The sequence below is a fragment of the Typopeltis vanoorti genome, chromosome 12 (assembly GCF_054136105.1).
Source record: "Typopeltis vanoorti isolate ZY-2024b chromosome 12, IOZ_Tvanoo_1.0, whole genome shotgun sequence".
In the NCBI taxonomy this organism is placed as follows: Eukaryota; Metazoa; Arthropoda; class Arachnida; order Uropygi; family Thelyphonidae; genus Typopeltis; species Typopeltis vanoorti.
The window spans coordinates 79,481,784-79,506,528 of record NC_143560.1 but is presented as its reverse complement, the minus strand read 5'-3'; the positions used below and the strand labels follow the sequence as shown (position 1 = coordinate 79,506,528).

Genomic DNA, 24,745 nt, shown 5'->3' with positions numbered 1-24,745 from the left:
TTGGACATTAGGTCAGAAGCCCTGGTCGGTTCTCCGCATTCCTTTAAAGGCTATGTGGAGGCCTCCTCTCAGTTATACAACTTTGACCCTTAAGCACCTCGATTATTAAATCTTATTCTGCTAATAATATTTATCAAAGGGCTAGCAACACACTATTGTCTGAAAGGATACGTTATGGTATAAAGCTCTTCTTTTTCTAATAACAATAAAATTTCTAAAATTCAAACTATGCTACAGAATAATCTTAGTCCTGAACATTTTAACTTAATCAGTAGAATTTCTTTTCTCATCCAGATGTGCTCACTTAAACTATAAAGAGAAGTTGATATGCAAGTTTGAATTATTAGAACAAAGAAACCATTGGTTCATTCAGCAACCACTAATCTCTGCCCATGAAGGTGTGGGTTATAAAATTTAACTAACTGTCCCTTTACAAATAATGAATTAATTGTATTGTCAGTAGGTTCAGATTTGGCAGTAACAAAAACTAAATATAATTTATTGCTCCTATATATTGAGATTGCACAGATTTCATATAAAGCTAAACCTCCTCTGAATATTTCTTTGCCTGAATTACAAGCTCTCCATTCTTTATGCCAAAATAATAACATTGTAATAACTAAATATGACAAAGGAAATGCAACTGTACTCACAGATACCACTGACTACAATTGCAAACTTAATGTTTTACTGCATGATCGATCGAATTATAGTACAGGTATCCCTTGCTTAACGCGGTTTTGCTTAACATGGCAAAATTAATTGCAGCAATCCCTTGATATATGCAGCAAGAGTTTTGATTAACGCGCTTTTAGCCCTGTGGAGCTCGCAGCTGATCTGACAGATATATGCAAAATGTTTAATATAAATATTCTTACACAATTCAGTGTATAGCTTGGAGGTCATGAGTAGCTATACATTCATATGTTACTAGTAATATTCCGCACTGTTTTTTGCTTTCAGATTGGTTTAACACATGTTATGTAAAGGTTTGTGATATTTGACAGTAAATCGTATTTGAGAGATAGACCGTGACCTCCGATGTTAGTGTGTGTGTGTGTATATATATATATATATATATATTATTCTTTGTGCAATAATTTCTAGATTATAACTGAAAATAAATAAACCATCATGTATTACTGAAATAGAGAGCCAAAGGCTTATTTATCATACATGTCCTCTAGGAGATATGCTTTACATTTATGGAAAATACTAAGGAAAATGATCTGGACCTTATTCTACCTTTACTACAAGTTGCCCATAAGGTTGCTTATGCTTGCATCTACCGAAACGTTTAGTTTTTATATATTCGGCACGAAACTCTTGTAGTTTCTATATTCGGCTATGAAATAATGTCGGATTCAATATTTATCATACATGTCCTCTAGGAGATGTTCTTTACATTTATGGAAAATACTAAGGAAAGTGATCTGGAGCATACTCCACCTTTACTATGAGTTGCCCATAAGGCTGCTTATGCTTGCATCTGCCGAAACTTTTAGTTTCTATATATTTGCCACAAAACTCTTCTAGTTTCTATATTTGGCTATGAAATAATGTTGGATTCAATATCCACTTAATTTGTACCATCATGTGTTATATTTGCAGTGTTTTTTCTTTATGTTTTATTGCTTGTTTGTCGAGGTCTGGAGAGTCATTTTGCTTGTTATCATAGAATTTATGCCGATAAGAAAAAAAAACTAAAACTGTTCAAACGACTCTTGATAACTTATTTTGATAAAAAAAAATTGCAGTAACTAATGTAGGTACAAGTATTTATTAAACATTTACTTTGCATTCATTTTTTATCTTTCCTAAAAGAGTACCATATAAAACGAATTATTAATACAGTAATCGATCATGGACAAATTTGTAATTTTTACCATTGATTATTAGATTTGATTAACTCGATTTTGATATACGCGGTAACATCGAGTGATTAATTAACCATGTTAATCGAGGGATACCTGTATAATTGAAAGAGATCCTATGTAAAGCCAGCTAAACAAATTGAATAAATTGTTAGATTGAACATATTCCTTAGATACTAATACTATTCGAAAGTTGTGGATTCATCACGCTTGTCACCCCATGTATTTATAGCCTTCCTAAGGTACACAAATGGTTATCCATTATGTCCAATAGTTGATTGCATTGGATCTGCTACTTATTATTTGGCAAAATGTCTTTCAAGGCTCCTACAAAACTTTACTTTAAAAACTATCTCTGATATAAAAGTAGTTTTCACTTCAAAGAAAAAAAATTGAAGATCTTCTTCATCAAGAGTCTGAAATTATGGTTTCCTTTGATGTAGTTACATTGTTTACAAATATATTTCCCTGTTGATGTAATAAGTTTATTATTAATGCCAACTATTTCACTTGGTATAATCAATAATTTCAGCAGATCAAATGTACTGCGATGGGTAGTCCTATATCACTTACTTTGGCTGATTATTTTATGGAGCATTTAGAAAATCGGATTTCTAATACTATTTCTCCTCTACCTTGAATTTAGTTGCATTTTGTGGATGACATCTTTGCAATCTGATCTCATCTGAAACAGAACCACTCCAGTTTCTAGATAAAATATAACTCCTTATATACTTGCATCAAATTCACTATTGAACAAGAATCTACCAACAACTTTAGATACTTTAATACATCATAACTCCACTGGTAATACAGAATTTTCTGTTTACAGGAGGTCACCCTTTATAGGCCAATATATACTCGCATCATCCTTCACAAAAAATAGGTATTATCAAAAGCCTTCTCCACACAGTTTGTTCTTCTGAGTCTCTTCTATTAGAAGAATTAAATAAAATTAAACTTATTCTATTACTTAATGAATACAGTGAGACCTTCATACAGAAAATATTTGGTAATTATCATTCCTCTTCCAGGTATCAAACTGGTGTTAAAAGGATCAGCACATCCTATCTTAAAGGAACATATAGCAAGAATCCTTCGCCAGATATAATTTGTACACCAGCCCAGAAGTTATCATCTTTCTTACCACCTATCAAAGATACAGATAATGGACCAAAAAAATAGAAACAGTGGCACATTTCGAGTAATTATGGTGTTGGTTTGCCGCGGGCGTGTCAGTGCTTGGAACTCAACAGGAGGAATTTTACACCATTTGTCTGGCAGAAACTGGATCAATTTGTTTTGTTTTTTGGAGGTAGGAAACATTGCCTGAGAGCTCGCTCCAAAATGTCCCATAAATGTTCTATAGTATTTAAGTCTGGTGATTGAGATGGCCATGACAGAGAGGACACCTCACCATCATATACCACTTTGTTACCACATTTGCCCAATGAATGGGAGCATTATCCTGTTGAAATGTGGCTGGCTGCATAGGAGAAAAAGTGTATCAACATGGGGTGAAGATAATCACTTATGATTGAAAGATAAGCAGAATCCACTTTGCTTTCCATTACAACAAGTGGACCAAACCATGCCATGAGAATGCACCCCAGACCATTACAGAGCCAACAGAACCTTTCACTGCTTTCTTCCTTTGGCTGACACCACACACACATACTCATCCATTTGCAGTAAAAAGGATAAACATGCTTGTTTATCAGACCATATCACATCCACTGTTGTGCTGTCCACTGATTGTGATCTTTGCACAATTGGACGTGATGACAGTCATTGACAGAAGTTATTAAATGCATTTTTGAAAATTATGGAGAAAACTACCATGTTTGAATAAAAACTTTAGTTTAATATAACTAAAATCTACATTCGACGTTTCGACCTTTATGTCAAGGTCATCTTCTGGAGCATACAACTATACACAGAAAACAAGCTACACTACAATCAAACTGGTTTGTTAAAGATACTGACCAACTGCTCCAACAATTGTTGGCCTGACCTCTGGTGAAAAAAAAAAAATTATACATCAACGCTAGTCCTATTATTGGTTGTAGAAATACATTGTGCGCAACAACAAGTATCTATCTATATACATATATTAACATCATAATTATACTTGTACATTCCAGCCAGTTGGTATGGAATGGTTTCTAATACTAGCTGAAGATTGGCTAGAGTCCTGACGTATGTTGGATTTTATATATTACGTAGGCTGAATGTGGGCCATCCAGATCCTTGGAATTTTCATGCCATCTTTGTTGTTGATATTTGGGTGGTTTATCAGGATTTCGCAGGCGTCCTTAAATTTTCTTTCATACCATTAAAAGAAAAGAAAAGAAGTGATCAAAGGATTATGTAAAGCAACCCAATCGTGATATCCAACTCTGTGTAATTCCCAGTGTAGAGTTTTTGTTGAAATGGGTTTCTCACTGTTGTTGAATTTTTCACACAATTGCTCGGCAGTAGCCCACCTATTTTTTTGTGGTACAGTGCACTAATGCTTGAATGCCCCCCCCCCCCCCCCCTTGCAATAAGCACTATTGCATTTTGCTGATGATCTTTGTCCTGTCAACTGCCATGCTGACATAATTAGAGACTGTTCCTCGACGAACATGTGCAATTTCAGCTGTTCTGGTCACATATGCACCTGCCAACCTGACTTTAATAATCACTCTCCCTTTCAATTTGCCTTTATACACACATCCATAGAAATGTCAGGAGTACATTTGTATATCAACTGCATCATAGATGCTGCATTGCAACTACCAATACATGATCCAGTTGCTCAGTGTTTCCATTTTTTTGTCCATTATCTGTACCTTATCACCTTTATCATTACCTAGTGTTTATCAAATACTCTGTTCTTATCATCTTTGCTACTTTAGACTGATTGGCTGTTCTGCTACTATTAGAATCAAAGAACATCAAGATTATATAAGATTTTTGGATTCTGAATGTTCAGCTCTTGCTTTTTGTGTCATTGACACTAGACACGGAGTTAACTGGAACCATGCCAAGATATCTGATCATCTGTGATGGGATACCCAAAAATAACTGGAATCTGAACTTGGTGTGCACTCATTTTTTACTTATAGATTATGCCACTAGGCATCATGAATGGACAGTTTTCTGCACCAGTATGGCAAGTGGCATCCTGTGTGAACTGGTTCGTTGTTCTTGCTGCTTTTTTGTTAGTGCTTAGAAGCAAGCTTGGCGATTTTGCGATGGATGACCACAAGGAACAGAGAGTGTGCGTGAAATTTTATTTTCTTTTGGGTAAAACTGCAGCTGAAACTATTGTCGTGCTTCGGCAAGCCTTTAAGGACTGTGCTTTAGGTAAAACAAAGGTCTTTGAGTGGTTTTCCCATTTTAAAAATGGGGACATGTCAGTTGAAGATCAACCATGATCTGGCCGACCTTGACCAATCAGAAATTATGAAAACATCATTTCGACAATGAAGATTGTCGAATAATCATTGAGCAAGTTTCTGAAGAGACGAATTTGTCATGAAGTTCGTACCAGCAAGTTTTAGCAGAAGATTTGCAAATGAAAATGTGTGTCCATGAAATTTGTGCCTCGTTTGCTCACAGAGTATAAAAAAATTCTTGTGAATGTTTGCTACGATTTGAGGGAGCAAGTTCTTAATGACCAGAACTTTCAAAAGTTATGAACAGAGATGAATCTTGATGCTACGGGTATGATCCAGAAACAAAACAAGCATCAAGCCAATGAAAACATGCAAATTCACCAAGACCCAAGAAGGCATTTCAAATTCGATCAGACATGAAGACAATGTTGATTTTTTTTTAATGTGAATGGAATTGTACACAAAGAATTTGTTCCCCCTGGACAGACAGTGAACCAACATTTTTATCTTAACGTTTGGAGAAGACTGTGTGATAGTGTGCAATGAAAATGGTCAAAAATGTGGAGCAGCAGAGATTGTTTGCTGCACCAGAACAATGTTTCAGCCCACACATTCTTGTCTGCCCAACAGTTGGCTAAAAACAGCATGGTGGTTGTTCCTCACCCTTCCTACTTGCCCAGTCTCTCTCTCCATGCGACTTTTTTTATTTTTTATTTATTCCCATGGATAAAAAAAAAAAACACGAACTGGCAGCGATTCATTGATTTGGATGAAGTGAAAGAAAAGTCATGGGAAGCCATAAATAGTATTCCAGTTGAACAGTTCTAGAACTGTTTCCAGCAGTGGGAAAAATGTTGGGACAGGTGCATTGACTCACATTGGAGATTATTTTGAAGGAGATTATAATATGGTATTATAAACTTTAATAAATTTAAAAAAAAAATCTTTTTTTTTTTTTTTTTTTTTTTTTTAATTTATTTATGGATACCCCTCATTTTTTGAATCATGTGAAGCCCTATGCCACTGTCATAATCTTAATCGGACAGACTGTATACCTATTTCTAAGTTTTTGGGAACTGATTGCTGTTAATTGTTTATATTTTATTTATTTATTATTTTGAAATTAATTAATTATACATCTGTTCACTTGTCTCTGAACTTTAATAGTGTTTTCTCCTTCTGGACATCTGCAACCGAGACATGAGCTACACATGTTGTATGACTTGTTCTTGTATTCAGATTTTAAATGCTCTTATTAGTTTTTTTGGCTTCTCCCTGAAAGAAGCTCACAATATGTTGAGTGAAATACAGGGTTAGCCTAAAGGAAATAGACACTTTCAAAGTTTTACAGGAAGAAGAGTTTTAATAGCATGGCTGAAATACTTACATGGTTTGAAGAGTATGTCCTGAAGTTTACATGGGTAAGTTACAAGTGTTCTATGTGTGACCCTTTTGTAACACAACAAATATTTCTGATGTAACAAACAAATTTCAATTTATAAAGCGTTTAAACTGTCTATTTCTTTTAGGCTAACCCTGTATATAGGAGTAATAAATTATATTTAGTTTTTTTCTTACTTGTGCAAAACCCTTATTAAAAAAAAATAGTATGTCTAACACTCATGTCTCTATTAAACAACTAGTCTACAACTTTGTGGGTATAAGCCATCCCATGTGTGAAGTGAATTTTATGTTGTGCATATCAGTTTGGTCTTATTGGTGATCACTTGGCAAATGGTTCACCTGCTATCATTTTTTTTTTTTCTTCCCTTCATTTCAGCCCAGAGTTGGTCATGAGCTATGTAGTTGAGTTGGATTAACCTTTGAATGGTTGATTTTCTATTTTTAAACATAAAATTGACTTGAACACATCTGGTTGTTATATGTAAGCTGAGCAGAAAATAGGAATTAGGTATGTAAAAAAAAAAAGAGCCTAAAAGGTTTCATTTTGTCATGAAAACTATCAAAAGAAAGAATAATAGTAAATATCCATTATTGTTTTATAACCAAGTTATTTGCCTTGAAACTAAAATGTGAATGAGAGCTTTAAGTTTCAAAAGCACACATTGTTTCCTTTAGTAGGAGTTGGCTATTTTCTGGACTTCATAGGAGTATCCTAGGTGGACTTAAGTTGGAAGGCTAACAATAATAGCACTAATAATAAAAAAAAAAAAGTGAACATCTTATCAAGTACCAAATGTAGGCCAGAGACATTCTACAATTTAGAACTTTACAGTACTATATTTTAAAAGTGTAAAATATTTGTTTATTATGCACTGCATTTACAATTACTAATGACATTTCTAGGCGTGAAATCTCTTGTGTACACATGGTTGCAAATTTGCAATGCATTCTGCTTGTCTCCTTAACAGCTTGTTATGCTCTTGGATTTTCTCATTTCATTAACATAACCACAAGTCATGTTCATTTTTAGTTTCTTTGCTTCCTCATTCCTTTTCCCAGCTCAACAAAAAAATACCATAAGTTATGCACTATTTCTATTAGAAATTAAACACACATATATCTAGAAGATTAACATTAAACTACATCCTGTATTCAGATAATCTTAGCAATATTCTCACATGAGTGTCTAATTTAATTCAGGTAGATATACCTAAATAAGAAGAATTGTCACTTGTGTTGTCAGATGTTGCTAATTAGTAAAGTTTCTGAAGCATAGAAATGAAGGAACACTTTCAATGAAGCATAGATGAATCTTAGAAATGGAAGGAAAGTGTACTGTAAAAGTAATCAGAAATGATAAAGATGACATAAAAATTCAAGGACATTCTGGATGTCTGTACTAATTGCTTTTGAAAAATCCAAATGAGGTATGCAGTGACAGAACAATGACAGCAAATATTTTTTAAAAAATGCAATCAGTAAATATCAATGCTTGAGGTAGAAAAATCCATCATAAGCCTGAACTGTTAAAACAGTCCAAGTTTGTTGCTGTGATGGCTTTTATTTTATTTTATTTTTATCTCAAGTGTGTGTGTGTGTATTGTGATTTATGTGTATAGCCTATGCTTAAGTTGTTAGTCAAGTATAAGGCAACAGCGCATACTGTCTCTACTGTTATTTATCTGATAAATCGCATTACGAGAGAAAGTAGCAATGAAACTTGATGTTAGAATCTGAAACATTTAATTCACATCTTACTGTAGATTATATTATACTCAAATAATTCCTCTACAAGAACTCTGGACTCTGTAGCTAAATTTAATAAATTGGTACAAACTTAATATGAAAATTGGCAATAAAAAGACAACTATGAAATTAAGCAAGAAGGTAAACATTAATTGCAATCTCACTGAAGAATAAGGAAAACATTTCAGATATTTATTCACTTTTATTTTATTTTTATTTTTTATTTTATCAAAAATGACAAATTAAATATGGAAATAGATAATAGAATAAGTCAAATCTGACTAAATTTATATGGAATAAGAGAGAAATTACCAAAATATTAAAGTGCTAGTATCCAGGCAGCATTCAAACTGACTTTAACTCTGATGTTGGAAACCAGGTGTTTCCAACCTCAGATTGCAGCAGGGCAGGAAAAAGAGCTCAGAAAAAGACTAAAGTAGATTGATGTAGGTGATCAAAATGTAAGTGTATAAAAAATTGAGATTGACAAAAAAAATTCTTGAATGAAAATTACTTTCATGTAAAATTTTCACCTTAGTATTGAAGGTATCTTTGACAATGGAACACAATCAAATTACAAAAAATAGATGCATTTAAAAAAGGAAAATCATAGCATAAGTAAGACAGCTGAGCACGAAAATTCCTAATTAATTAATATTAATTTAAAAAATTTGTGTGTGTGTACATATAAATACTAGGGGGCTCCGCCTATGTCGCCCAACCCCTCGAGTTCCAGACTGGAAGGCTGGTTCTCCTTGAATTTCAAAGGAGAAATTTCAAACAGTGTTTCAAACCAGTGGAATGTATTCCAGACATTGCTACGAGATCGCCTCGCTCAACCACGGAGCATGAAGACAGATTTTTGGTTATAACAAAAAAAGCTTAAATATTGCACTACAACAGGTCAACTCCATTCAAGCACATCTATGGATATCTCGACAAACTGTGCTAGATGTTTGCAACAAGCAGACCTGTAGTCTGCATCCCTTTATCCACAGCTCGTTTTAGTCTTTCATCCAATTTTAGACACTTGATCTGGCGCAAAAGTGGTACTGCTCCATTATCAGAATGTTCTTGAAAGGGATAGATATGGTGGTGCTGGGATCATGGTGTAGGTAGGCATTATGCTTAATGAATGCACCTAGCTACAAGTGCTGGAAAAAGGGACTATGACTGGTGAACAATATTGAACAAAGTTCTTCAGTATCATATTTGATTGTTCTGTGGTACTATGGCAAAGAATTTATTTTTATGGGTGACAATTCCACACCACATTGTACATGACCAATAGAGATATTTCTGGAAACTGAGAATAGTAATTAAGCAAATTGGGTGGCCATCATTCTCCCCAGATCTCAACCCCACAAAACACATTGGGATGCAATAGGGAGACTCATTGCTGTTCAAAATTCTCCTCCAGAAAACAAGGCCTTATCCTTGCTCTGAAGGAGAAGTGGGCCAGTTTGCATCAAGAACTCCCTAAATCACTTGGTGCTAAGCATGGTATGACATTGTGAGAGCTGCATTGCAGTTTGGGATGGAAATATTCCATACTGAAATGTCTCTCACATAGTTTTCTGTAAGAACTGTACATTAATTCCTTAATTACGTCCCTAGGAAATTTGTAACATTTGACTAAAATGTATTGCAAGTTATTTGTATAAAATTTATAACATATTTTTTGTGTAATAAAATTTATTAGTATGCTGGCAATAAATTTATATCTGTAGTCATGAAAATCTTTTCATACACAGTGAAAATGGAGTTTCTCCTTAGCATTTGGACACCGTTTAGGAAAATAGGAACTAGTAGAATCTTTTGGTATTCTGTGCTTAGTACAAATGCTGTGTGCAGCTAAGCCAGATTGCTCAGGTTCATGGTACTGGATATCAGATGTATATTGTTCGTGGTGGACAGCAGTAGATCTACTACTTGACAAGACAAACAAGTGCAGGGGATCTGTTAGACAGTTCCCTTGCACTATGGAAAGCTACATGGAGGAAGCTTGTCTTTATGTGAAGAAAGTAAGATTGAAATCTTCCTGATAAGGTGAAAGAATGCTACAATGTTGAGAGGCCTCAGAACTGTAGCATTGTGTTCAGATCTTCCTTTAATGTAAGGAAGAAGGATCTGAGAGATTTCCTCCTTAGACAAAAGACTGGGCACCTAAAACTGTTGAATTCTTTGTTGAAAGGACTGGTTGAAACAGTTTTTTAGAAACGCAGATTTGATATTAAATTCTGAGCATAAAATGTCCTCTGTAGAGCATAAAGTATGAGGCATAGTGTAACAAGGTCTAATTTCAAATATTTTTACATAGGTTGATGGTGTGAAGCTAGTAATATAAGTCTAATTATATAGAGTTCTTATAGCATAGCATGCTGTAAACCTTTTGAAGGTGTGTGTTGAAAGTTTTTTGCCTTTGGTTTATTATACATTAAAGATACCAATAAATTATATATTTTGTTTTAATCGTTTACCCAAGGAAGCAAGACAATGTTTTGCTTGTGAAATATATTCACGTCTGAGCTACTTGTGTATAGAAGTTAATGACTTCACATCACTTGCCTTAGTATGTATCCCATAATGCAAAGCCTCCCCCCCCACCTCTTTTCAGATGTGTAAAATGCTATGCATAGTGGGAAGCACCACTGCATATCACTACCCAGACTGGTTTTGACCTTTATTGAGCTCAAAACATTGTTTTTGCTTCCTTGAGTAAAGGAGTAAGACCAAGTATATAATTTAATGGTATCTTTAACACACACACACACACACACACACACACACACACACACACACACACACACACACACACACACACACACAGTCTTGCCATAAATACTGTTACAACTTCTGCACACACTCCCTTTGCTGTCCACAGAATTACACGAGACCAGTTCCGTTAGTGGCACTGTACACAGTCAATATTCATATGTTTATCAGTAGAGAGAAGTTGTCTAGCTGTAATAACACTTCACAAGGTTGTAATGCAGCCACCAGTTATTTTCAACATGCTTAAACACACTTGGAATCAGTAGGATGTTTGTATATCAGACTATTAACTGTTGTAACGATACTAAGATGCATTTCACTGTCAAAGAACAGGTCGAATATGCTGTGTTAGGATTCTGTGTTGCAACAAAGGCACGTCTCTGTTGTAATTCTGTGAGAACACAGAAAGTGATGTTGCAAGAGATGAACATTTTGCAGAGAATGATGTCACATTTACAAACAGATGACTTGGGGTGAGAGATTATTCTTATAGATTATTCTAATCTATAAGAATAATCTATTGTTCTGCTGGACACTTCCTAACATTACAGCTTATGCAGCAGAGGGTGATAAAATCAAAGGCTCTTCTCTGGTGATTCAGCAACAGACACAGCGATATCCTGAAATGAACAGAAAGGCTTATGTGTTGGCACTACGTGTTAGTTTATTTAACAGTATTGATTACAACACAGAATGATAAGAAAATAAATATTTATTACTTATTAGCTGATATTTCACTGGTATTATATCCAGCATCATAAGAGCACAAAAACAATGTGTCACAGTACGCGAAACAATTGTTGTTTCGTGTACTGTTGTTGTTGTAATTGTTGTTAAATAAACTAACAGAGATTATCCTCATCACAGATGAGCTTTTCACCAATGAAGAGTTGTTTAACTGCCAAAATGATCAGGTATATGCCCCAAATGGTTGCACAGCATGTGCCATAGTATGCAGGATTCAGAGAGGTCATCACCCCATGTCAGTGATGGTTTGGTGGAGGAGTGACGTATCAGGGTATCCAAGTTACAGTTCTGCAAGAAAGGGTTCAAAATCTCTTGAACCCTTTCTTGCAGCCCTTGAGCAACACCTTGTTTCATGGTAGACCTCAGACCTTCCCACATGATTCAGCCCCTGCACATGAGGTGAGGACCATGCAACAGTGGCTGTAGGCGAATGTGCCTGACCACCTATCGCCATGAATTTGTTGAGCTTCAAATGGTGGTTGGAGATAGAGAGAGTATCCTGCAAGAAACGACACCCCAGCATTGGCAGCATTTCTATTGGATGTTGTATGTGCTGCCCTTGATATGTCGCCTTACAGACTTCAACTGTAAAGCAAAAGAGGGGAGATTTTGAACATTGAGTACTGCTACATGCATGTTATACATGTGGTTTATATGTGCTGAAAGCTGTAAATGATTCACTGATAGATTAAAGGTTTATGCACTGTTCAAGTCTTAACAGTATTTATGGCTAGACTAGGGGGGGGGGTGTATGTGTATCAAAAATTGAGTTGATTAAAGCTGATATCCCTTATTGAAATTAAGTCTCAGGTTTCATCAAGTTTGTTTTTGCTATGTACTTGTAATGCTTTAGATATTATTATGAAATACACAATCATAAACACACAATAAAAAATTATTGAATAATAAATTCAATAATAAACACACAGTGCTTTTTTTTTTTTTTTTATTAAACAATAGGTGTTGGTACACATTCTTTGCTAGCAGGAAAAGATGAAATAAAATGATACCACATCTGTGTATTACTATTAATAAAGGTGCCAGTATGCCGTACCATTTCATACCCCCCCCTCTCCCCCCAAAAAAGCACTGAATATATGTTTATGCTTGTATCTTATAAGGTATCGAAATGATATTTATCAATTCCATTTTCCTTTCTTTTTAGGCTCACTCTAGTGTTATAAAAACCATTATTATGCATGCTATGGCTGATTGGTACATGCGTGGTGACTGTGATCAGACTCGTCTTTCACGGATCCTTGATGTTGCTCAAGATTTAAAAGCTTTGTCCATGTTACTTAACAGCAGTCCATTTCCTTTTGTTATAGACTTAGCTTGTTTGGCATCAAGACGTGAATATCTGAAGTTAGACAAGTGGTTGACAGACAAATTTCGGGAGCATGGGGTATGGCTCATTTTATAAAATGTTTTCTTTTTCAGAATTAATTTTTTTTTTTTTAATCTTATAATTAGATTTTGTTAAGAACTAGCTTACAAATTGTTTAACAAAGCTGTTAAAAATATAAAACAAATTTTAAAAAATCCTGTTTCAATATGTTATATACGAACTGAAGATGTAAACATATAAGTACTAAGTAAAAGCAAAACCAAACACTTCAAAACAGAACTGAACACTTGATGATAAATAGAAAAAAAATATCAGAAGAAAATAGTAATAAACTGAGCTAAAGAACTTTACGATGACGTTAACTTGGGGAAACAGTGCACTTCAGAAATGCTTAAATGGTCAGTCACGAATGGAACGGCTTTGCAAACTACATTCAGGAGACATTCAACAGTGATGACAACCTGCAAATGCTCTCACTCATCTATAACAACTCAGCTTCCCAATTTTCATCATGATGATTTTGTACGGGTATAAGGAAGGCCAAACTATAAATATTCAAAGAATTAATACCTCTTCGTCTCTCTTTCAGACTATCAGACAGCTTTCAATAGTCAGAGCTGATGGAATCCAGTTTGACATTCTTGCACAACTCAGTTATTGTTACAGTCATTGTAATGATACTGAACAGAATGATTGATTAAAACCATAAAATATCACTTCCATTTATTCTTCTTCATGCTTAGGGCTGATGATAAAATTAAAAAGGAATCCCCAGTGATCTTCAACTTCGGCATATCAAACCATAAAGCAGCATAATGTTGATATACGGATTCGGTTACATACATATACACCATGAGTGAACAATGATAGCAACAATACTTTGCCTCTATTAAAGCCAAATTTAAAGAAACTATATGAACTTGTGTCTGTTGCTTTGCAAAATTTGGAGAGGGGAAATAAAAAAAAAAAAAGGAATCTAATAAGTTTGAGAAATGTTTAAAATTCTTTCCAAGGGAATTTTTTAAATTATTATTCTTAAATAGCTTCTCCAATTTGGAAGTTAGCAATCATGATACGCTATCTTGTCTGATCCTCTGCCATTCTTTTGATCTCATAATAGCTCTTGTTACCCATCCATTTCTTTACATCATCAACCCAGGAAGTTTTTTGGTCTACCAGAAGATCTTCCCTCTAATTTTCCTCTCCAGTATTTCCAGAGATGTTTTTCTTGCTGATCCTCTTAATATGTGCCCTGCCAACTTGCACTTTCTCTTTATAAGGTCTTCTATGAGTGCTCTTTTGGTTTCCATTAATTTCAATACCTCTTCATTAGTTTTCTTCTTGTTCCAAGAAATCTCAAGTGCACTCCTATAGCACTACATCTGAAAGGGCTGCAATTTCTTGATTATGGATTTTGTATATGTCCACGTCTCATATCCATAATTCAATGTGAACTGTACATAGGATTTTATTATTCTTATTTTAGTCTGTTTATTTGTTCCAGTGGCTATTAGTAATTCATTATTCCAAAATGCTTCTTCTTATTGTTGTTATTATTATTATTATATTCATTAACAGAGTTCACAGTCAAAGAGTAACAAGGGACATGAAATATTATGAAGTTAAAAACATACTCCAGGAAAAGAGATGAAGTCATCTAGAAAGTTCTCTGAACTATGGATTAGTATATGTCCTTACATAAACTGTCTTTTTGTAAAAGTAGCTAAACAAGTAATGACTTGGCAAAGTAGAAATTAAATAACAATAATAGTAAATTTTTTTAGAGCAATTACTTCAAATAATAAAAGTCAATCTAGTTGGCCGAGCTGTTAGCATATCTGCTCTCCAACCAGCAGATTGTGGATTCAAATTCTGCCATGGGCATGGATGCATGTGATTGTTTTTAGGTGATAGATGAATTTCATCACTTAGTATGAAACTACTTCCCTGCTTATTTGAGGCCTAAAGTGACTTGAAAAAGTTTCCATTTTTGATCTCTAGTTTTCTAGAGATCAAAAATGGAAACTTTTCCAGGTTTTCTAAGGTATAAAATGAATGAAAAAAAATTAATAAAAGTACAAAAAAAAAGTAAATAAATAAATACTTATCCCTCCCATAGTATTAACTAATGTACACTGTAGGTTCACAGGAGGAAATCACAAAAAAATGAGCTGATCAGAGAAAAAAGAAAATGAAATTTAAAAATAAATAAAAACCACAGCAACATTTTGCATTTTTGTTGCCAGTATATGATAAAAAAATACATTTAAAATCTGAAATGTGTGAAGAATTCTCAAACATTCAGGAATGTTTAAATATAAAGGTATCGAAATTTTGAAGTGGTGTGCTGCTTAATTTCTAGAAAGCTTCATATTCACATCTGATTCCAGTTGATTAATAACAAAGCTCTTAGTGTACCGCTCTAAACAAGAGAGTACAACTGTCAGCAAGCAGGGAAATATACATGAAGGGAATGCAATTCATGGGATGCCAAAATTTAAAGTAGTATTGGTAAAGATGAGAAATGAAATGAAGCATGTGTAGTATGAAATTAAACAATTGGCAGGTATAAGACTGAAGAATATCAAACAAGTTTTAAGAGATAGCCAGAAAGAATGAATGAATTATTGAAGGTACTAAATTTATTTTATTTTATTACTAAATGAATTTAGTAATGGGGATTCCATTACTAAAGGTGTGATGAATTAATAAAGAATGCACAGTTTGTTTTCCAGGGTGATTGAAACTTGATATATGAGGAATAAATTAGCTGACAATAATTGATTATTGTAGAAGCAAATAATTTCATTGACCAAAAGAAAAATATGAGGATAGATATCATATCATATCATTGAAAAAATTCAGTGTGGTAGGTAGGGCAGTCAGTATGTTGATTAGCGTGGCAATGATGAGTTGAGATGACATACAAAGATTAAGAATGGTATGTTGGCAGAACTATATGAGAAGGAAGTGAAATTTACAAAGGCATGGATGAATTGCACAGATGTGTGGAACTGTGTAAGAGTAATGGATTTTAATTAATTTGTTATGAATCAGCTGGAGAGATGGGATAGGTGGTGATAAAGAGGAGGAATGAAGTTCATGTGTGGAGAAATCACTGCATGGGTAGGATATGGATCAAAAATGAATTAATTTATGAATGCCAGGAGCATCAAACAAAGGGAAATGAAATTATTAAATTGATTGAGTTAATTTGCCTGCCAGATTTTGTATGGATGAATCCTATTTGGATGAGAATGACATCCCAATACTTCTACCTATGCAAAACATAGGTAGAAGTGTTGTTGATGATAGCAAAGAATCGTTCTTGCACTTACACTTGGTGTAAGTGCAAGGGAGAAACAAAGGCAGTTGTTTGGAGCTAGCATGATGTGAGGTAGACAGGATGAGATATTTAGTCAAATTTTGTAAGTCTGAAAATGTAGAAGGGTGACGTCAATGAAATAGAGGTAAATTGTCCTAACGAACAAAAGGAGGTTGACCATTATGGATTATTTCCGTTATGATAATATTGCTTATCATTGTATATATCTTCTCTCTTCCATCATCTATGTGGATGATGATGAAATCAAATGAACTCTTTCCACTTCTGTCTGTCCCAGGAGAGTCCGAACAATTCTGTCCAGTTTGGTGTCGCTTGTTGCGATTTGGTTTTCAGGCCTCTTTTATTTTGTCTATCCATCTAATTCTGGGCCGTCCTTTGGATCTTTTACCTTCTATCATTGTATTCAGGGCTTTATATCAGTGCTTCCCAAACTTCTGGATATCAGGGCACTCTTTGGAGGGCCCTGATATCCAGAAGTTTGGGAAAAATTGGGGATGCGAAAAATTAAAATATTTCGCGTCCCCACCTCGAAAAAAAATAGTAATATAGACATAAATTATTATAATATTTATTGTATTTATATTCAATACAAAACATACACAGTGAATATTGCAAAAATCAAATGCAAATATTACATTTTTAGCATTTACATACATATTTGACATGGCACATTATCTCATATTTTTATATAGATAGATATACTGTTATTGTACATTTGCAGTACAAGCACATGAAATGTAAAACAATTAGTAATAAAACAAGAATTAAAAACATGAAGTTTAATAACAATTTAAAGTGATGGATGTGTTTCAATACTGCTACACCAATATCAGGTGGAATATTTGAAACTACAATTCTTAGATTTCTGCTTTGAAATGAAACTTATATGAATAAGCATATATTTACTAATATTCATTAAGCGGCGAAATATGCAGGAAGCAAAATTTGTGAACCCGCACCAATGTGTGATTTTTTCCCCCATTAAAATATAAAAAATAACAAAAATAAAATAATAAATAATAAAATTTAAATATATTTCTTTTAAGATAAAAAAAATCTATTTAGTGTTAAAAGATTTGAAATTTGTTTTCATTATTTCACGGTCCCACCCTTCAACAAAATCTACGGCCCCAAGGGGGCCGCGACCCACAGTTTGGGAAGCACTGCTTTAGATGGTAGTCTTTCTGTTCCAGTTCTGGTCACATGGCCAAACCATCACAGTCTTCTTTCTTGGATTTTGTCTATTATTGTTATTTCTTGTTTTAGTCGTTTCCTTATGTCTTCGTTTCTTAGTCTATCCAGCAGAGATACTCCAAGTAATCTTCTTAGCCAATCTATTTCTGTAGTTAATAATTTTTTCTCTTCAGCCTTTTTGAGATTCCAGAATTCACTTCCATAGAGTAGTATTGGGAGGACCATTGTTTCATAGATTCTTACTTTTGTTACATGTTTGATGTCTCTTGACTTCCATATTTTATTAAGTCGTCCAATAGTGTGGGATGCTTGTCTATATCTTTTGTAATTTCACCATTGTACTCAATAACTCCTCCAAGGTAGGTAAAGTTTTCTACCTGCTCTAGATTCTTACTATCAATTTCAATTTTCAGATTGGTGCTTCTTTTTCCTATTTGCATAATTTTTGTTTTGTCTATATTTGTTTAATCCAAATTTTATATACTCCTCCTTTATTTTATCAGAAATTCGCTGTAGATTTTCTGCTATGTTTGCAAGTAATGCAATGTTGTCTGCAAATTTTAAATTCATTACATTTTTCCCATATATTTTGATTCCAGAGTCTTCATTGTTTAAGGCCTTACTGGTTGCTTCTTCTAGAGTAAGATTGAACAGATCTGGTGACAGATTGCATCCCTGTCTTACTCCACTCTCTGTGTGGAACTAGTTGGTTAAGGTGTCCTCCATTTGTACTGCACTTCCAGATTTCTCATACAGATTCTTTATTATTCTTATTGTTTTGTTGGGAATTCTAAATTCGTCCATAGTTTTCCATAGTTCTCTTCTATGGATTGAATCAAATGCCTGGTGAAAGTCTATGAAATTTATGTAGCAACTTTGGTTGTACTCTAGTGTCTTTTCTGTTAGCCGTCTTAAGGTGAATTGTTGATCAATTGTGTTTCGTCCTGGTCTGAAACCTGCTTGTTCTTCTCCAAGTTCTATATATCGCTGAATTTGTTTTTGGAGTACTTTCATAAAAACCTTACTTGGAATACTGAGAAGGCTAATGCCTCTGTAATTATTGCATTCTTTTTATCTCCTTTTTTGTATATAGGAGTTATAACTGATTTGGTCCAATCGGTACGCACTGCTTCATTTTTGTAGATTCTTTCAAATAATGTTTTTAATGGTTCCTAAAGTTGTTCCTTTCCTGCTTTTAAGAATTCTGCATGTATTTGATCAATACCAGGTGCTTTCCTAGTTTTAAGTTTTTCTATACTGTGTCTATTATTTCTTTGGTAAAGATATTTGTTTCCTCTTCCATTTCAGTGGCTCGAATAGTAATATCCTGGGAACTGTTTTTATTATATAAATCTCTAAAGTATTCTTCCCACTGGCCATTCTTTTTTTTTACTTTCAATTAGTTGTCCCTCTTTGTTTTTGATCATTATAATTTTGTTGTCTGTATATTACTAATTTGGTCTATTTGTTTATATAATCCATGAAGGTTATTTTCTTTTTGATAGCTTCTCTGCCATTTTGCATTTTTCTTCTAACCAGTTATTCTTGTCTCTTTTAACTGTTTTCTAATTTCTCTGATTAATCTATTATATTCATTTCTGTTATAGTTCTGTTTTAGTTTCATGCTTTTCCTTTGATTGCTTAACCTTTTTACTTCATTCGAGATCCAATCCTTTTTACTTTCTCTTTTTGTGTAACCTATTGTATTTTCTACCGATTTTAATATTATTTCCTTTAATTTGCACCAATGTTCTTCAATGTTTATATTCTGTTTTGGTAGTTCCTTCAAGTTTTTATCTAGTTCTAGTTGATATTTTCTAGAATATTGTTGTCTTGTAGTTTTTTTACATTCAGTCTCCTTTTGACTCTAAAAGTGCTTTCAGATTTTAATTTAATTCTTAGGTTTGCTAAGACTAGTTTATGGTCTGATCCACAATCTGCAGAAAAGGATCTGCAATTTAGGTTTGGTTTACAATAATATAGTCTATCATATTCTTGGTTTGTCTGTCTGGTGATATCCATGTCCATTTTCTTTGGGTTTTTGTTGTTTAAAGAGAGTGTTGGTTATTGTTAGTCTATTATTTGAGCAGAAGTTTAGCAGTCTTTTGCCACATTCATTGCTTTCTCCATACCCGAACTTTCTGATTACTCTTGGCCAGGTATCCCAGTCTTTGCCTACTTTTGCATTTAAGTCCCCCATTACAATTAGGAGATCTTGACTGATCTTGCAAATCTATATAGAACTCCTCAATGTCTGATGATGTCGAAGTTGGTGAGTATACTTGAATAATAGTCAGTGATCCAATTGATGTTTTAAATCTTGCTTTAATTATCCTAGGTGAGATAGGATTGTAAGACAATAGAGAGTTTTGAGCCTTTGGTTTTAATATAAGTGCTACTCCTTCTTGGTGTTTGTTGTCCTCCCTGCTTGAAGTTAAGATTGTGTACTGTCAATGGTGGATTCTCCTTTTCCAGTCCATCTAGTTTCGCAAAGTCCAGTCACATCGGTAGTTGTTCAATTCATGCAGTAGTATTTCCAATGCTCCTTCCTGGTATATAGTATCATTGTATATAGTGAACAGATTTTATGTTCGCTGTGTATATTATTGCAAATTAAATGAATTTGCAATGCAGTGATGTCTTACACACATACACTACACAGTTTCCAGATGCGTCTGTTTAAACATAATTTCTTCTTCTTCAACCTTTTGGTTCTGTCCACTGCTGGATAAAGGCCCCCCCCCCCCCTCCATGGTTTTCCAGACCATTCAGTTTTCTGCCTCTTCCATCCATCTCACTCCTGCATCTCACAAACCATACAATTACAGCAGCAGTCTTGACACGAGTGCAATGTCTTGCTGAAAGAGACAATGGTCAGTTCCATAGAAACACCACAAAGTAGAAAGCATTGCATTGTCCAGAATGTTCAGACACCTCTCGAAGTTCATTGTTCACAGCACTAGAGGTATGAGGCTAAACCAGGAAAAACAAAATCACAACATCACACTGCCACTTCAGAATTTCTTAGTTAGGTTTATGCACTCTAGTAAGAGACATCCACTTGGCACTTCTACCCACACCTGTACACGTGCTCAGTAGAGGATGTAGTGTGATTCATTGTTCCATAACACAGCTTTCCCAGCTTCCATGTCCCATTGTATACGCTCTTTGCACTACTAAAGATGGTGGTGCATGTTAGTTTGGGTAATGTGGGGCTTGCATATTACTGTCCTACTATGGCAACCCATGTTATGAGCCTCAGTTCTTGTGCAGATTCATGTTGCAATCAATGCCTAGAACTCCAGATTCAATATGACAGTTTTTACATATTATTCTTTGTAGCACTCTACAATCATGTTCGGTGAGTGTGGTAGGTCTTCCACTGCCAGTAGCACTGGCAATTGACTCCCTGCACTTCCACCTCAGTATAGTATCACTGATCTGGGATGGCTCAATTTGCCAAACAGATAGGTCTGCAACATGGCATCCTATCACAATGCCTCTTTCATATTCCATCAGTTCCCTTCTTGCAGCCATTTCACCCGGACACATTTGCATTGACTTGGAAGCATCATATTCCTCCAATTTATATTGACTACAAAAACATGACTTACTTGGCATGATGCACACCTTACCCATTGGAGTTTTTGTTGACTTCTTTCCAAGCACTATATATAGGGTGGTCTGAAAAGTTCTTGGCCTAACAATGAAAAAATGAATTTATAATTTCAAAATTATTTTTATTTATCAATATAATCTCCCTTCAGACTAATACATTTATTCCAGCGATGCCCCACTTCCATTATCCCCATCCCTGTAGCAGTTCTCAGTAAGATCTGCAAAATACCCCTCTACAACTGCAATCTCCTCTTGATTTGAAGAAAAATGCTGACCATCGAGGAAGAGTTTTGGTTTTGGGAAGAGATAGAAGTCAGAGGGGGTCAAATCTGGGGAATAGGGTGGATGTTCCAACAATTCATAGTGCAGATCCCTTAATTTTCCCATTGCTAAAACACTTCGGTGGGCAGGTGCATTGTCTTGATGAAAGATGATTTTTTTCATCTGCAAACCGAGTCTTTTCTCACAAATTTTTTTGTCCAGTCTGGTTAAAAGATCTGAATAATATTTCCTGTTATTGTTTTATCCTTTTCAAGATAATTAATAAACAAAATGCCTTTAGTCCCAAAACACCAATGCCATGCCCTTTCCTGCTGATAGAACCGACTTTGTCTTCTTTGGCACTGAACAACTGGCTTCTGTCCACTGTTTTGACTGCTGTTTGGATTCTGGTTTGCAATGGTGAATCCAAGTCTCATCCATAGTAATAAATTGATGCACAAAATCAGTTTTATTCTTGTTAAAACACTCCAAGCAGTGTTCAGAGATTTTTAATTTTCACGCAAGCTCATTTTTGATCGCTGTGAGCAAGCGCTGCACCCATCTTGCGCAAAGCTTTTTAATATGCAATTCTTCATGCAAAATATATCCTACATGTTCTTTTGAAATGCCTATAGTCTCAGCAATTTCACGCACTTTGACTCGGTGAGTCATCGGCGAGTCAAAGTGTGTGAAAATGATCCACATCCTTCACGTGGATCATCTTCAAGGCTAGTACGGCCATGTTTAAACTCGGCAGCCTATTTCTTAATTGTCAAAAATGAAGGAGAAGAGCGCCCATAAACGTTTATGAACTTTGAATGAATTTCTTTTGGCATTAAAACTTTTTTTACAAAAACTTTTATGACTACACGATACTCAATTTTATCCATTTCAAGGGATACAGACAACACTTTTGCTTCATACAGCTGTATAAAACACTACTTGATAGATTGACATGTATTTTCACATGGATTGACATGCAATTTCACATGGATGCTTATGACAGATGTACCAACTTAGAAAAAAAAAATCTTGCTGATAGTGTTGCCATCTATGGTTGAGTCTGAGAACTTTTCAGACCACCCTCATATTTTATCCCACATGAAAGGCAGAAGAGCCTATAGCAAACAGATGTGGTGTGAGGGTGGGGTCAGGAATACAGTAATCTGTTGATATTCTTGAATTGTAGAAGAAATGACTGTCCCACCTCAGTTCTGTGGAACAGTCTCCCTCATGAAGCATTACCATAGAATCGAGGTGGAAAGAATGAAAGATCACTGTAGTAGCAGGTTTGGTGAGTATGCAGTTTGACTGTAAAATTGAATTGAAATTGAATGTTGAGTAGCTGTAGCATGAGTTTCTATAGATCTGATAGAAATAGGAGCATAATAGATTCTAATTCTGCTGAACAGTGGCCATAGAAGTATATGTAGAAGAGACAATGCAGAAATTGATCTTCTATGGGATAGCTGCTGAAGAGCGTCTGTAAGGGAGTTGTCATTTATCAACCAGACTGCCTTTTCTAAAGAGCATCAAGTATTCCATTGTTTGTTAGATTTGGGATTTATAGAGTATATAACTATTTGGCAATAAAGTACCATCTTGACCAGAAAAGGATGCCAAGTTTTTTGGAAGCTGCTGATGCTAGACAAGTGATATGATTGTGCCAGGAAAGGTTTGGAGTCGTTATGAAAAGTAATATATAAGCGGAGAAGACCTGAGGGCTTTTTTTAACAAGCAAATCTGTATTTTGGAAATATTGAAGTTGACTAGGATGTTTCACTCCAATGAAGAATACTGTGGAGATAAGCATTCCAGGCACTTATTATAGATAATCTTGAACCTTCAGATGTTTTAGCACTGCATAGCTTGTCATATGAGTAGGACAAGTGAAGTGTGCTATTATCAGCAGAACTATGAATAGAATTTGCTGTGAATGAAGGCAGGTCAGTTATGTAAATCAGAAAGAGGGGGGTGAAATGACAGAGTTATGACTGGCCACCAGCATTAACAGGAAAGTCTGAGAGAGAGAACACCATCTACCATTGCACGTAGGGATTGATCTGAGAGAAAATTGGCGATCCATTTGCACAAGGAGGAAGGTAGCCTAAATGATGGTAACTTGTTGAGAAGCCCTCGATACCAGATCCTATCAAGAGCAACAGCACATTTCTCCAAATACTTCCATGGAATGGGTCCAAATGTGAGTGACGTAGACTAGGAGATCTCCTGTAGATCTGGAGTGGCGAAATCTATACTGTTGTCACTAAATAACAGTTCACACGTTGTTGAAGAAGTTGACTGTTGATAACCTTCTCCATTACTTTAGAAAAAACTGATGCTAGTGTTTACCATCAATAGCTTGATGGTAAACATTTATCGCTTTTTTTAGGGGAACTGTGAGCTTTCTTCCATGCCGAAGGGCAGATGCCTGCTGAGCAAAGTTTAGTGAATAGATGATTAATAGGTGTTAGTTCATGAGCACATCTCTTGAGCACAATGGGTGGAATTCCATCAGGACCAGCTGCCTTTGTTGTATCTAAACTCTTTAAGATTCTTTAGACGTCTTTCTGCTGGAAGGTCACAGGAGGCATGTTCTAAGCAAGGAAGGAGATAATTTGCCATGCTCATCTATGCTAGATTTGGAAGGAAAGAATGAATCCAAGACATCAACCTTATTTTTAGGTGATGTTACAATGTTACCATTAGGGTGAGAAAAAGAAGGAAGCACAGATAGACAAAAGTTGCGCCTGATGACTTTGTCTGTGGACCAAAAGGCACAATTGCCGTTGAAAGAGTGAGTTTTCTACATATATCTTTGTTGAATTTTGACTTTGCCTTTTTAATCATGATTTTCCAAGGGTTCCAGTGAACTGTGTAATCTGTGAATGAAGCTAGTGTTTTGGTCTCAAGCCACTTGTGAAAGGTTGCTTTTCTTAAATAGCTCTAGCTCACACACTTTTTAGAGAACCATGATTTAGATATGGACTGTGGAATTTGAACAGAGTGAGGAATGAAAGTTTCCATTCCATTACAGATTATTTCTGTA

The 24,745-nt window shown here is 34.9% G+C and overlaps 1 protein-coding gene across 3 annotated transcripts in view; it reads left to right on the top strand.

The window, feature by feature from the left end:
- The window catches only part of Not1 (CCR4-NOT transcription complex subunit 1), a 568,860-nt gene that overhangs the window by 116,693 nt on the left and 427,422 nt on the right, over positions 1–24,745 (top strand). For all 3 annotated transcript variants that reach the window (XM_090401629.1, XM_090401630.1, XM_090401628.1), the window contains exon 14: positions 13,095–13,334. In XM_090401629.1, the coding sequence (XP_090257755.1) occupies positions 13,095–13,334 (240 nt within the window). The remainder of the gene's footprint in view (positions 1–13,094; positions 13,335–24,745) is intronic.